Below are 14,959 nucleotides of genomic sequence, written 5' to 3' on the forward strand. Positions count from 1 at the left end.
AGAGCCGAACAGTTTTTCAGTCCTCGTGTCTTAAGCCATCAGCCTGCTGTAATGGCTCCCCATTTCAGTCTGAACGCTCTCCATTTTGCACGATCTGCTGCTCTCTGTCAACTTGCTGGTTCTTGTGCTGCTTGTGTGTGAGCCGATCCCTCCCTGTCCCGGTCGCCTGCATCTGAGCAGAGTCACCACCTGCTTCTGGCACTGAGAGGACCCGAAGTAATAGAGGACCGGATCCAGACAGCAGCTGAAGCTTCCTATGCACATGGAGAGCAGGTATGCCTGGTAAGAACTGTTGCTAGCCTTGTGCGCCAGTTGAACGTAGTGAACCATGAGGATGATGTTGGTGGGGGTGAAACAGACCACAAACACCAGCAGGACAACCACAGCCATCACCACAGCGCGAGTCTTCTTGGAGCGGTTCTCCACGTTGGCTTCAGCCAGAGCCTGAATGATGCGTACGTAGCAGACAACTGTGAATATGAAAGGGATGAAGAAGAACACAGAGGAGTAGATGGGGAAGAAGTAAAGATAGTAAGACTGTAGTTTTCCTACGTCCTGCACATCATGACATGTGGTGATGCCCAGCGACGATACATGTAAGGTCTGTTCTGAGATCAGCAGGGGGCACACTCCTCCCAGGGATAAGAGCCACATAGCCGCGCACACAGCTGAAGCCGTCTGAGGGCTGCGCCACATGAGCGAGTTCATGGGGTAAACCACAGCCAGGAAACGGTCAATGCTGATGCACATCACAAGCAGGACGGAGCAGTACATGTTACAGTGGAAGGCAGCAGTGACGGCTCTGCACATGAAGGATCCGTAGATCCAGTTGTTGCCGTGATAATGGTAGGCGATCTTAAAGGGAAGGAGCAGCCCGAACAGCAGGTCAGCACAGGCCAGGTTGAGCATGTAGATCACCGCCGGCTTCTTGGGACGGATTTGGCGCACGAACATCACCGTGGCAAGAAGGTTAAGGGGCACGCTGATGATGAAGACGAAGATGTAAACGGCGGGGATGAAACGTGTGGCCAAGCCACCCTCGAGAAATGCTTTGGTCTCCTCCGAGACATAATAGTGCTTCCGGGGATGATGGGGGTGAGGGGGGTGTACTTTTCTGGACTCCGTCGATCCTGAGCCTTCATCATCTAAGAGTGACAGGTCTAGGTAGTCTGCTGCATCATCTCCAACCATTACAAAGTGGCCAGAAAAAGTCCGCAAAAAGGGAGTGGAGTCTTAAAAGAAACAGGGAAATGAAGCAGAAATGTGGTTACGCCAAAGGGATGCACAACACTCTAAAAACATTTACACTAGGAGCAGTTTGGAAAAGCAGATTTTTTTTTTAATCTGATCAGATTGTTAAATGCATCTATCAGGTTCAAGCTCGTCCTAATGCCCCGATATTATTTTAGAAAGTCCGGTTAAGTAAAATAAACTCTCCAATACATTTATTACATGCATCCATATCATGAGTGTGATTCTTACCCAAAGGTTAACTCAAAATACATGAATGCATTTTCATTAAAAACAAACAAACAAACAAGTGTTTTGTCATAAAATACTGCAAATAAATAAATAAAATTAAAACTTTTTTGTATTAATTAGTTGACTAACCAGTAGAGATCACACGTTTCCGTGTCCCCACTGACCATTACTACAATTTAATTGATTTTAAATGTATAGAAAATGTAACTATAACTCAACTTTTAGTGCCAAAATACAATTATACGCACATTATTTTTAACTATAAATAAATTTATTCTATGAAGTACCAATATTTACACATCCTCCAGTTTGCTTTGAACCCAGTAACGCTATACAATTTACCTGCTACAAAATAAAATGTTTTTGACATGAGCACCAAGGAAGTGACATCACCGAGTCTCTTGAAGTGCAAAGAGAATCAAATGTCACTATATTATCTTACCTATTTATTTATTCACAGAACATTGTTGAGCTTTGTTGTTGCTTTAGTGTATGGGCTTTTTCTTTAAATTTTTTAGCAGCCTCTAAGGGTTAAAGTAATTTACCACAAACATTCAGGGCCAGTATTTAATTCCGATTGTATATTTGTCAGATGACATGTTGGATGTTTTTTTTCCTAGTTAAATTGCTCTAAGAATAAATATATTCATTCACTCCTTCCTGCGCAGTGATCTAGTTAAAAGTAAATGTTTAAACCGATCCTGCATGTGTTTCTGGGGGAGATACAAATACGTAAAGTTTACTCGAGCGCCAAGAGAGTACAAGGCAAACTGTAGACATCATCATCATCATCATCATCTTAAAGTCTTAGGAAAATTACTTACCATTTCCAGATGGGAGCGCAGAGCTTTGAACAGAAAATACAAACAAGCAAATTAAGAGGTGATGCATGGCTTTACTGTAAATCCTCCAAATATTTAGCAGGAGAGTGGAAATTATGTTTGCTGAAGAGCTGCTGAAAGTGCTGTTATTAAAGGCAGGAAACTCCACCTCCTCTCCAGCTGAACATTTCCTATCATTTAACAAAAACCATGAGTAATGTCACAGCGGCGTGGATCTTCAAGCCAAACGAAAGCCCAAGTAGGTTTTTCCAACAGGGTCAAAGGTTGCCAGACCAAAGGGAAAAGCACATCACTGAATATGAATGCATGACAAAAGCACCAAAACAACTACTACCAATAATAATAATAATAATAATAATAATAATAATAATAATAGTAATAATAACGATAAGAAGAAGGAGAAAAGGTTTGGGATGTGCAATTTATTATGAATATTGTTTAAGCATTAGACATCAATTATATAGCAACAACACTTATAAAAATACATCACATATAGCTTTTAAAATGTTCAAATGTTTATTAATTAAAAACATGTGTCTTTAAATTCTTTCATTAAAAAGGCACTACATTATTTCATACAGCCATGCAGGCTGCGCCGCTCCAGTTTCTGAAATAAGACCGTACTGGTTCGTCTGACATTTCCATCAAACTTCTCTCTTTTGAACAAGAAACATGAACATCACAATTGAATTCTTCAAAATATATTACATTTACAATCACCACGTGGGAAAGAAAAAAAATATAGGACACAAAGTGAACGATAAAGTTTCATTTTGGTGCGATCCATCAAATTATAGGCAGAAGAAACAAATCACGGCACCGCGTGACGTTTTTGTGCTGTTCAACAAACTCAGTACAGTCCAAAGGCACGACCAGGTTTCTCCCAACTCTGTTTTTTCTCTCCTTTATTTTCCGTAGAACTTCTTGTTCAGGAGGAAGATGAGTAAATTGACATTCACTTTGGCTTTGTCGAACATCTTCATGACCGCCACACCTTCGTACTGCAGCTGAAGGAGATCCTGCCAACATCAAACTGACTTGTTAATGCGCTGGTGCTACAAATACGCTACAAATGATATCATAATAAAACACATCACTAAGTTCTTTCTTAAGTCAGGCTCATGCTGTGCTGGCTTATTTCCATGACTATTCCTGCCAGTAGTCCATAGAGAAGAAAGGGAAATTCAACCATTTGTCACCAGGATTAAGTGTTGACGAGTGAGTTTTCTGAAGGGAAATGTTTACCTGGAAATGAAGCTGGACTTTTTCCATCTCGACCCCCATAAACTTGGCTTTCACCTCAAAGTCTCCAACTTCCTCAGTGGGTGAAATGTCGAACATGACATTTTTGAACCTGAGAGATAAGAAAAACAAAAGTGGACACCAGATGTGTGAGAGGATGAGAGTCCGTTTGAAATTATAGCTGAAATGTTGGAGAAGCTCTAAACAGACGTTTGACTGACTCCATAACAATGAGAGACGGCCCACAGACAAGAGATCCATTTGCTTACATTGTGCTCTTGACCACTAATGTAAAAAAGATCAAAAAACTGATAGTTGATTACATGAAGTCCAACAAAATGTAGACAACCTCGTTCTCATCAATGACACCGAGGTTGAGCAGGTAACAAGCGTTTCTTGCCGTTATCGCTGAGGACCTGACACCAGCTCTCTGATAAAGAAGACCGAATAAAGCCTCCACTTTCTGAGGCTGAAAAAGGCAAACATTTTGACAACTTCCACCTCTGCAGCAGTGTGGTACGGTACCTGCACTGTTGCTGACCAAAGGGCGCTGCAGCTGGCAGTAAAAGCAAGTGAGCACACTGCTGGTACCCAGCTTCCTGCCATCACATCTATTTAAAATATAGCATCTGGATAACATCACCTATGACCCCACTCACAATAGTCTGTTTGATCATTTCACAGGGGGGGAAACAGTACCGGTGTCTCAGGGCTTGCACTTTAACATTTGTTTTTCCTTCCCCGGACTGTAAATCTGTTAAACTATCGTCTCTCTGGCTCTTAAGCACTTTATCAAATGCACTCTATTAGACATAGAGCTATACACCGAGGTGTCATACACAGTGACTGGATCAGAAAACACCATCAACCAGCACTTTGCCAATAATAGAATACCAGTACTGTAAAACACTATTATGCTGCTATTTTATAATCATCTCATTATATTATATTTGCCTTTTCCTTCTTTATACTGTAGTGTAGTTACAGCTCTGCTTGTATAACGACAAATAACATGAAATCAAGCACCAAAAAGCGTCTGGTGTTGGGAAACCGTAACTTTTGTACCTTACAGCCAAGTTTACTGTAAGGTACAGTTAACAGACAAATAACCAAGATGTGACTGAACAAATGATAAATATAAATGGTAAATGGTCTGTATTTGTATAGCGCTTTACTTGGTCCTAAGGACCCCAAAGCGCTTTACACTATACACAATCATCCACCCATTCACACACTGGTGATGGCAAGCTACAGTGTAGCCACAGCCGCCCTGGGGCGCACTGACAGAGGTGATACAAATAACAATTTAAACAAATATAAATCGTTTAAATAAAAACACTAAATGTGTTTAACAGCTTCTGCAATGTAAAATGACATGTAATGATATGTAAGAAGGATGTTAGTACCAAGCCCTTTTCGACAGAACAGGTGAAGAACTGAACTCACTGGTTGGTCTGAAGTCCCTCTATCTCCAGGATGACTCCCTTCTCGTGCAGTTTTGCTGCAGTGTACTTCAGAGACTGGGGCTTCCACTTCTTACTGCCCTTATCTTCCCCTTTCCCGTCCAGTTTTATAGATCTGCGTGAATTCCTGGACCATACAAACACACCAAGGGACATGTGTTACCATTGAATCACAAGCTAAAATCATCCATCTTTACCCTAATGAGGTTTGTTATAAATTAGGATACAACTCACTTCCTGTTTAGGTTATCCAGGCAAGTCTTGATGTAGGCATCATAGTAGTTCATCTGTTCCTGGTAGAAGGCAGTTTTTGAGTTAAGGGCAGTCAGAGTTTGCTGGAGCTTCACGAGCTCGGCCTTCCTCCTCTGTCTGTAGCGCCTTTGGTATCGGATGTCCTGTCAAATACACATTTTAGCTTCACAAATACAGAATGTGGGTCTGCATCTTTAGCTGGGAAAAAGAGCTGCTTATGAACCTTTGATATTTCGTTGATGAGGTCCTGGTATTTGTTACTTGCAGTAGCAAGGCCAGCCTGCTCCAGGTTACGAAGGTTCCTGATAATCTTCCTCTTCTTCTGCTCGAGCGGTAACTGGCTGTCCTCCAAAAGCGCTGGGCTGCTCTTCAGACCCTCTGGTGTCTGAGCATCCTGGACTGCCCTGCGCTCAACAATCCTAGTATGCTCTGACTCCTTAAGGAATAAGTCGCATACGAAGTAACATAATTAATTAAACTGAGAGGCAAAGAAAAAAAAATCAAATGAATATGCTCCTTTGATGAATGAAAGTAGCTGGCAGGTATATATAGAGGAAAAACAAGCTGAGAAATGTAGATCACCTGTGCTGCAGTGGCTGGAGTCTCAAGAATTTCAGGTAAAGTCTCTCCATGTTGGATCCGAATCACATCCACAATCAGCTTTTTTGTCCTGATGTACACACACACAAAGATCAGATGTGACACATTAGCTTTTGTTTTATTTCACCTCACCAAAGTCACAAATATGTGCTTATGTTAATTAGTGTAACATCCGTTACCACCAAGTACAGAAGTAACCAGAGCACACACCCACATTTTACTCACACCTACTGCGCTAACTAGCATGCTAACACTTTAAAAATGTATCATTAAGTTGGGGGGCTTTTCACACCCTGTGTGTTCATACACCATTCTGCATTTAATCACTAGTTATTATTAAACCTTGGCTCCCCTCCACAGCATGACTTTTGTCTCTTCTCCATTAGCAGATGGCGGCCCCTCCCTGATGTTAAAAGGGAGTTTTTCCTTCCCACTGTCACCAAGTTCTTGGTTATTTATGGCCGTCTGATTATTGGGGGTTTTCTCCGACTCTGCAGGCACATTGATTGAAGTGGCTGTTGATGAAATTTGGTGCTAAATGAATAAAACACAACTGAACTGATGCCAAGCGCAGAGAAAAATGTGATTACTTTTGGCTCTATAAGGACTGTTATGTAAGATGAACGCTCAATACAGGACAGAATGTTAATCGCCTTCAAAAAAAAAAAAAAAAAATTTAAATTAAAAAATTATATACTGTATATTATCCCAAGGAGCTTGAGTCTTATAACCGACTTTCACAGCATTGATAGCAGGGTATGTTCAACTTTTAAAAAAAAAAAAAAAATTCAGACACATTTGCAATGTTTATTTTAAATGTCTGGACTACCATTTGTTGCACTAGCTGTGAACTGTGTCCGAGAATAAAGACAAAACCAACAATGCGTTAGAGGCAAGATAAGCCAGACCACGAAACTCCTTCCTTTGGAACAGGATATGATAGAAGAGCAGGAAAGACATGCAACTGAAAGATAGCCACAAAGAAACGCACAATGTGTCAAGAAGGGTTAAGTGCAGTGCATCATATAGGCAATACCAAACTATGTAGAAGATTTCTGAAGGAGTGTAATTCAGCGTCAAAGTTTTGCTTTAAATACCAATTACAGGGCTAAACACCTAAAGCCTAAGGATTAAAGTCTGTTACTGGATACACAGGAGTGTCTGTCTCAGCATCCTCCAGTGACAACCTTACTTTGTACTGAGGGTCTTTAAGTCTCTGTCATCTCCTTCCAGCAGCTCAAACTTGCTGGTTAGAGTGAGGGAGATCTCTGTCTTCGCCAGCTGACTCAGAGCACTCTCCCTATTTTGATCATTTGGGTCAACAGCTCCTTCACCTGGGAAAAAAAGCAGTACAGATTTCAGTCAACCTGTGACTAACTTGTGATTAATCAAAATACAGGTTTACTTGAGCGTACCGAGCAATGCCTCTACATCAGGGACGTCTCCGAGGTCCTGTAGCAGCTCATGCAGCAAGTCATTGCGTTCTGGAGAGATGGCGTCCAGATGTTCCAAAAGCAGCTGCACAAACACACATTTGATTAGTCACATCGAAAGTTTAAAATGTTCACATAAAATTAGTCATTGAACATATTAAACATTTTGAGATGAAGCTTGATAGATTTTCCAGTAAACGGAGAGCAGAAGCAGGATATAGCAAACAGCTCTTAAACGTCCTCTTACTAAATTTTATTACAGTCAGCGCCTTAATACATACCACAAGTATGAAACTGTGACTGTTTGGTTTCCAACATCCAGCTCAGTCCTACATATGCAACAGTACATTTATTTGTAGGTAAAAATCACATCCCCTTTTCAGCTGGGATTTTGCTTTTCTTCATATATTTGAACTACCTCAGTGTACGAAACAAAACTTTAGGGAACATCTGTCAAATTCAACAGGAAAGTCATTTCCATTTATAACAGATGGCAAAAAGACACAGCTGGCCAGAACCTACTGACATCCTCAATACTAACCCCTTTGAAAGGAAGTGTTCTGGAAACATAACGAAAGAAACAGGATGTCAAGTGGTGATGATGATAAGGGGACATAACGTACATATAACATATTCTAAAAACTAAACTTTGAGCTTGGAGCAAAATATAAACCCCTGCTAGATCTAATATCAATGTAATCTCAATAATATATTTTCTAGTAGCAGCAACAGTAAGAATGTCTGTTTCCAATAACAGTTTGTAGCATGTACAAGCATGCAAGACAGGGGCATGGAGAGACAGGGCAAGTCATTTAAGTATGAATCATGTAAAGTTTAATTATATCCTCAGGAGTAGCAGGAAGAATCTTTATCATTTTGCTTGGGTTTACCGAGTGTGTATTGATGATCTCCTCTATTGATATGTAGATGATGGGTTTGCTTAAGTTCACCATATCCGAGTATTCGTCAATATTAAACTTCTCCTCTGGTTCAGGGACATCACACGCCGACTGGAAAAATAACCTGGACAGAAATCAGCTGTTATTAGTTCTTCCAGAGCATGAACATGAACTTCCTGTGAAGTGCTCTGTATTGTTTTCCTCAGCAAGGTTAGCAGTTCATATTGACCTTTTCCAGTAAATGGACTGAGATTTATCGCGATTTTCAGAAATGATGAGTCAAACACAAAGTGAGGCAGATAACAGCACATAGCCGCCCAGCCTCTCCCATTTAGTTTGCTCTAGTCAGTCTGGAATTTGGTTGATTTTGTAGACACGCATGTCCGAACTGCTGACACGGCACAGCGGGCTGGCTTCTGCTGCCAGGATTCCCTCTACTTCCACCATGTCAGCTTAACGCGGCCAAACACGTTCATCTCCAGGGTTTACCATTCTTTGTTATCGGAAAGAAACTGGTTCTTCCTCCATCACACTTTTATCATGTTGTTTTGGATGAAAAGCTTACCGTATTATCAGTGATCTACATTGACCAAAACTAAATTATCTCCATAGACAAATCAGAGTACAGATTTGTGCCGTGTATTCCGCTCCTTACCTAAACTTCTCATATGTCTGTGATATGTAGTTGTTCATGGGCGTCATGTGTGCATTCTCGCCCTCAAACAGATTCTTGGCAGCAGCATGCTGGAGCATCTTTGCCACTGATCCCAGATTACGCCGCTGGTCTTGGTGGAGCTGCCCTCCTGCTGACAGGTCAATGATGTCAAAGCCATCTGGGGCCACAATGGCTGGGTTCATGTAGCGGTAATACAGCAGGTTACCTACAATCTGACATTTTTAAAAAAAGTATTATTTTCTCTTACCTCAGCAGGATCACAATAATAAGACCTATAGAGAAGACCATGCATGACTATGGAAATCAAACACACACACACACACACACACACACACCATATATATGTATATATTTAGACATTTGATACCTTCAACAGCTCATCCTCTGAGGCATCTGGAAACTTTTCATGGAGGCTGTTCTTCAGAACTTTAGCTATGTATCTCATGCCATAACTACATGCAAAACACAAAGCATTGATGGGACATGAAGCACAAACATGCACTCACATACTACATGGCAAAAACAAGCTCATGATAAGGAATGCATCTGATGCATCAATATCTGCATTAATGACTGCAAGTATTGATGGCTTTCAGTGTCTTCAGTATGTACCTTAATGTTTAAGATTTTAAATTGCATAACAGCTCCATCTAGTGGTCTATACACTCTAGACTGTGAAGATCGATGAGGCACAAAACTGGGTTACTATGGTAGGACTCGTGTCACACAAAGCACAAACAACTGGCCAGATGAGCGCTTGCATCATAGCAAAACTGAACAACAAACACTTAAGAGACCAGAAAATACACTACAAATAAAAATCATGGCATGAAAGAAAACTTTTAAACAGTTCAATACAATACAGGGAACTTAACCAGGAAAAGTCACAGAGCAGACAAAGGAAATTGGGCTTTGACAGCTCCTAAGACTTACGGGAGATTATCCAGTGAGGACACAATGGAGTTCAGGACCTTATCTGTGGCCGAACGCAGTGTCTGACTGGAAGCCTGCAGCCTGTTGCGTACTTCCTCATGTGACATGGCCTGCTCAGGAGTCACTTCGTAAGGCAGCTTGCTAAGGGGCAGCAGAAGATGCATGTGTAAAGTTCACTGCTTTATGCTTTTTGACCTGAATTTTAAATGCTGGATACGTCCGGCTAATTCAAAATTCAATTAGGATAACAAGCCATTTAAAAAAATTTCTTCAGAAAGCTGAAATTTCAAGATGAGAAAAACACAAAATAAAAAAAATAAACTTAAAAAATTATCACATGAACTAAATAAACAGCTGAGAAACAAAGTTATTTGTTTTTACTCTACTTACTTTTGTCTCATAATAAAATTTATTTGATACCTGAAATATTTAAGTGCAAAAAGCCAGGGGTAACTAAGTATGATGGCAGTCTCCTTACCTGGCCTCTCCAGTAGCACTTTCCAGCTGGTTGACCCAGGCTTTGTAGACCTCAACAGGGTTTGTGTTGAGGCCTAAGCTCTTGTCCTCAATGATGTCTTTAATGACTGGAGCCAACAGCTGTCTGAGGGTGTTGTGACCACGTGCACCTCTGTTGAAGCTCACCACCATCTTGATAACTGTTGGATTGCCTGTCACTATGTCCTGGATCTGGTCCACCTTAGAACTGAGACACGCAGAGAAGATAGTAAAGGACTTTATAGGCACTCATTTACCGTTAGTAGTAGGTTATAATTGAGTAAAATAAGTGTAAACTAGCTACAGTGAACTCTCATGGTATAGCATTATATGGAGCCACAATACTCACTTGATTTCCTCTTCTAGAGCAGTCTTGAAGAGTTTGAGCAGCAGGTATTCCTCTCTCTGGTTTGAGGCATAGTTGTAGAGTGTGAAGATCACAGTGTCCATAAACTTGGTGGACTTGTTTTGGGGCATCTGGAAGATCAGCTTAGCCAGGTAGGATGGATTGGTCTAAAGATAATGGAAGAGAAAGCAAGCACAGCGTTAGGCGACTAGAAGTGAAACTGAATGAGTTCATTTAAAGTTGATGAGGCAGAGTAATGCTTCTTTTCCAATGGTTTGGTGACACTGAAGTTGTCCTTTACCGTCTATTGAGTTTAGAACCAAATGTAGTGGAAATTGGACACTATTCCCCCACTATAACCCCCCCCCCAAAAAAAAAAAAAAAAAAAAAAAAAAAAACCCACGGGGGATGAATTATACAAGTTGCATCTGCGAATTATCTACAAATATCTTCCAAATAACTTTGGGACCAGCAGTATTTTGAGTCTTTTCAGTTGAAATGCCATGACTGGTTTTATATCACGAACTGGGCAAGTGGAAAAGAAATCAGACACATTTTTCATACCTGTAGTAGATAAAAGAGATGTTGGTAGGCCTCGAGTTTCCGTCTTTTGCCTTTACTCAGGCCCTTAATACCGAGTCTGTCTCCTGCCGTCGGGTCATCTTTACTCGCCTTATTTTTCTTGCTCTTCATTTTCTTATTATGGGACACAACATCCTTTTCAAAGAAACAAAGTTAAATAGGAGTTTGGCTGGATAATAGATAAAGAAACTTCTTCAGATTTTAGTGTCAACAACATTTTACTCAAACTATAAATGATTTCAACCCATTTTTATTAACTTTCCGTTTTCCTGTCACGTATTAATTAGAGGTGACGGCAACCTGCAGAGTGATCCTGTTCTTCACTAGCAGTCCAATCTTTATATCCATTAGGTTCAAGTCTTTCTCCATCTGTTGATTGGAGCGAATCTTTGTGACTACTTCCTCCCGAAGCCGTGTCACTTCCTGCTCTTCCTGTAGATCCAGAGGGCTCTGCTCCAACAAGTGGACAAATTTACGCACCACTGACAGAGGAGGATCCTTGGCTCCAGCTGAGAGTTGGTGTAAAAAATAAAGTCAGCAACAAATGCAATTTGCAAGTTTATCCTTCATCATGTTCTGCATTTATATTACTGTCTGTGCTTGTCAGCTGTGTTTTTCATATTATATATATTATCATCAGAACTGAACAATATTTTTGGCTTGACTGTGAGGAAAAATTGGGGGAAGAAAATTGCAAATAATGTGGTTGTTCAAAAATTTGTGACTCGCTGTAAGTTGCAATCCTCTAAAACTGGCGAAACATGCATCAAGACCATAATTTCATATTCAAACGCAGATCTAAATTCTTTATGACTCACTTAGCGTCCTGTAGTCCTCTCTGGCTTTGTTGGCCTTCAAAAAAGCTTGGATTTTCACAATTTCTTTTTCCTAAACACAAAAATGAATCAGAGTTTTAGGAAGCATGAAAACAAACCCAAATCCTGCACCTGAGTAATGGCAATGAAGTATTACTTACATGATCTTTGAAGAACTGTTGCCTCTGATTGTATTCACGTTTTGCTTTCCACATCTTTACAAAAGACTGGATCTAAATAAAATAAAGTATTTATTAAACAGTTATAAAAAAATATATATACCAGGCGTTTGATGCAGCAGCTATGTTGCTAATGTTATTCACAGGTCAATTAGTGTTAATAAGTGTTAAAAATCCCAATTAATATTCTCCTGTTTCAGTCTGTCATTCATAACAAAAATAATTCATCACCTTGACAATGGAAGCAACATTTTTCTGAAGCAAATTCATCCTCTCTTTATATACTTTCCTCTGTTTGTAACCTTTCCAACAAGCCTGCAAAAAAAGGAAAAACTGAGACAAACATGTACAAGCAACAAGTTCGGCATCAGCTTCACCACAAATCAGTTTATGAAGCTTAGTCATGAAGTTTAGACATCAGTTTTCTAAAGACATTGTTGTCATTGTTGGTTTGTCTTCTAAGAAGATGCAAACAAAAATATGCAGTCAGTACAGTGGTTGTAATTTAATGTAAGTATATAGCTACCTTTGCTTATGATTTGTTTGTGTTTGGATAAGCCCTAGACATCCAGAATCAATGAGGAATATTTGACTAATTACTAAGTACACTTTATAGAGGTTCTATAAGCTACCTGCAGTTTTATGACATGTGGTTCTTGCTGATGCAGATACTCCATTCTCTGGACGTGCTTCTTCCTGACCAGGTAACCTCTGACTCTTGCCTGCAGCTTGGTCACAAAGCACTCATTGGCCAGCCATAGCTGTTCCCTGTTATACTCAGCAGTCACACAGGTCACCACATTCTGAGGGAAAAACCAAGAATACCCCACAGCAGCATGAAAATTTTTTGTTTAGATGCAATCCAAGTATAAACAAATCTCACTACTGTTAAAGTAAAAATGAAATCAGCCCAATCAATGGGAAATGTTAAAGCTTTATAATCAAGGGGTAGCACCTGGATTTCTTCTTTACTGAGATGTCCGCTGTTCTGTTCAAACCCTTCAGGCTCCTCCCAGGTGCCCTGTTCAGTTTCCAGGTTATAGAAATAGTCATATTTGTCCTTGATGCAGTGTTTTACCCACACACCATCAGTGCTGCCTGGAGGAAAGCAGAAAGTGCTTTTTAAAAAGTCTGTTGGTGTAAATCTGACACAAATTCTCAACTTCTCACTGGAGTTTCTTGAACAGAAAGCACACTTGCTGTCCCACAGATGTAAATCCTGTTACCTTTGGCAGCACCGTCTCTTTGTTTCTGTGAAAGGTCATCTTGGTACGTGTCAGCACATTCAGGAAGAACTGCTCTCAGCCCTACACTGGGAGCCTGCAAAGCCTCCAGTGTATTCTGGGAGTCCCCCTCATTCACTGTCTTGTTAATATGAGCTACTGCTCCAGACACTAGCAATGCAAAGCAAAAAGAAAAACCACTGGTGTCAGCTTCACAACGCTATTGGGTCAAATAAAACAACAGTATACAGTAAAAGTACAATGTGAACACACTGAGTAGTGTACAGGAAAATAAATTTAAATGAATTAGACATCAAATGAATTACATTGACATTTTTTATTGTTTTTTTTTTTTTTCAATAGTTCATTTCTACGTCCGCCTCGCTATAGCAACAAGAAACACTGGATAAGAGCATCTATAAGGCATTATGTGACAGTTATTCATGGAAACAAATCGCAGATCAATTTGAAGAATTAATCAGGCTTTACGAGAACATACATGCGAGAGCCTCCTTTTCATCCTGGTTGGCTGTCAGTATGGCCTCTTGGATTTGGTCCAGCCACAGCACTGCAGATTCATCACCGGAGCTCTACGATCAGGAAAAAGAACAAAGATCATTCCTCTTCATTTCAGAAGACAAAACTCAAACTCACTCAAACAAGGCGTTATTAGTAGCTTGTTCATCGTTTCTAAAATATTTAAAGCACCCAGAACCAAAATAATGTGGAAAGTTTTAAGTTTGTGTACATTTACTGTACCTGAAATATTTTCCAAAGTCAAACTGGGATTGTGGAGATATTTAATAGAGATAATGATCGCATTATAGAGAACCAGTGCCAGGAACCAGTCGAGACAAATAAGGAAAAGTTGACAAAAGATGACCTGCAACCATATCCTAGCCCACCACTTAAAGCAATGACCTCAGTCTATAATGGGCTCAAAAGTCAGAACAAACACAGCATGTTTATTCAGCTTGATCCTTATGTTTGTTCTCAAGCTAATTTTAGACAACATCAAGGGGTGCATCATCGACCACAAGACCATCAGGAAGGAAGTCGCTGTTTACAAAACACTGAAGCAGTCTGAAAGTAAAGACATTACTTGTGCGTTTCACGCACTCCTCATATATTGAGGGTGTCATAAGAGATATTACATGCGTGATGTGATGTGATAGCGCAAGCCAGAAGAACATAGCAGTCCTTCAAAAGCAGCACAGCATGGAGGCAAGACAGGAAGAAAGAAAAACACTGTCCTGGGAAAACACTTTACTAAATGACCATCTTCAAGCACACATTTCACTTCCTTTATTGCATTCATGATGTAATTGCTACACATTTTATGTTGTCTGAAAACCAGCTTCTAATTCACTAGGCTGACAAACACCAAATCCCATTTTAACAAAAGTAATAAAACCAAAACCAGTCAAATGTCTTAAATGAACCAAACTCCTTGGACAAACACGATAAACAGCTCTGTAAACCATTAAGTAGTTTTTT

The 14,959-nt window shown here is 40.1% G+C and overlaps 2 protein-coding genes across 2 annotated transcripts in view; both read right to left on the minus strand.

Annotated features, from left to right (window-relative positions):
- Positions 1 to 16: 16 nt before the first annotated feature.
- f2r (coagulation factor II (thrombin) receptor) lies at positions 17 to 2,431 on the minus strand. The gene is made up of 2 exons (XM_080893866.1): positions 2,307 to 2,431; positions 17 to 1,232 (listed from the first exon to the last, which is right to left on the minus strand). The coding sequence occupies exons 1-2, from the start codon at positions 2,371 to 2,373 to the stop codon at positions 31 to 33; spliced, it is 1,269 nt and encodes a 422-aa protein (XP_080749992.1). The 5' UTR covers positions 2,374 to 2,431; the 3' UTR covers positions 17 to 30.
- A 386-nt stretch (positions 2,432 to 2,817) lies between these two features.
- The window catches only part of iqgap2 (IQ motif containing GTPase activating protein 2), a 39,339-nt gene continuing 27,197 nt past the window's right edge, over positions 2,818 to 14,959 (minus strand). The window contains exons 16-38 of the mRNA XM_080893773.1: positions 13,962 to 14,052; positions 13,466 to 13,633; positions 13,195 to 13,337; positions 12,872 to 13,042; positions 12,471 to 12,554; positions 12,222 to 12,293; positions 12,064 to 12,133; positions 11,546 to 11,754; positions 11,228 to 11,380; positions 10,667 to 10,830; positions 10,301 to 10,525; positions 9,823 to 9,963; positions 9,257 to 9,341; positions 8,869 to 9,101; positions 8,205 to 8,337; positions 7,297 to 7,399; positions 7,074 to 7,215; positions 5,864 to 5,951; positions 5,505 to 5,717; positions 5,264 to 5,424; positions 5,013 to 5,156; positions 3,570 to 3,678; positions 2,818 to 3,343 (exon numbers count right to left, since the gene is read on the minus strand). Coding sequence (XP_080749899.1) covers positions 3,230 to 3,343; positions 3,570 to 3,678; positions 5,013 to 5,156; positions 5,264 to 5,424; positions 5,505 to 5,717; positions 5,864 to 5,951; positions 7,074 to 7,215; positions 7,297 to 7,399; positions 8,205 to 8,337; positions 8,869 to 9,101; positions 9,257 to 9,341; positions 9,823 to 9,963; positions 10,301 to 10,525; positions 10,667 to 10,830; positions 11,228 to 11,380; positions 11,546 to 11,754; positions 12,064 to 12,133; positions 12,222 to 12,293; positions 12,471 to 12,554; positions 12,872 to 13,042; positions 13,195 to 13,337; positions 13,466 to 13,633; positions 13,962 to 14,052 — 3,216 coding nt within the window. The 3' untranslated portion in view covers positions 2,818 to 3,229. The remainder of the gene's footprint in view (positions 3,344 to 3,569; positions 3,679 to 5,012; positions 5,157 to 5,263; positions 5,425 to 5,504; positions 5,718 to 5,863; positions 5,952 to 7,073; positions 7,216 to 7,296; positions 7,400 to 8,204; positions 8,338 to 8,868; positions 9,102 to 9,256; positions 9,342 to 9,822; positions 9,964 to 10,300; positions 10,526 to 10,666; positions 10,831 to 11,227; positions 11,381 to 11,545; positions 11,755 to 12,063; positions 12,134 to 12,221; positions 12,294 to 12,470; positions 12,555 to 12,871; positions 13,043 to 13,194; positions 13,338 to 13,465; positions 13,634 to 13,961; positions 14,053 to 14,959) is intronic.

This window comes from Rhamphochromis sp. 'chilingali', assembly GCF_963969265.1.
Source record: "Rhamphochromis sp. 'chilingali' genome assembly, chromosome: 10".
NCBI lineage: Eukaryota > Metazoa > Chordata > Actinopteri > Cichliformes > Cichlidae > Rhamphochromis > Rhamphochromis sp. 'chilingali'.

Bases quoted from the DNA above. Each gene is read 5' to 3' on its own strand.
- f2r (XM_080893866.1), bottom strand. From the start codon at position 2,373: ATGCATCACCTCTTAATTTGCTTGTTTGTATTTTCTGTTCAAAGCTCT. The intron at 1,233-2,306 runs GTAAGTAATTTT...GTTTCTTTTAAG, and splicing joins TGCGCTCCCATCTGGAAATG to ACTCCACTCCCTTTTTGCGG.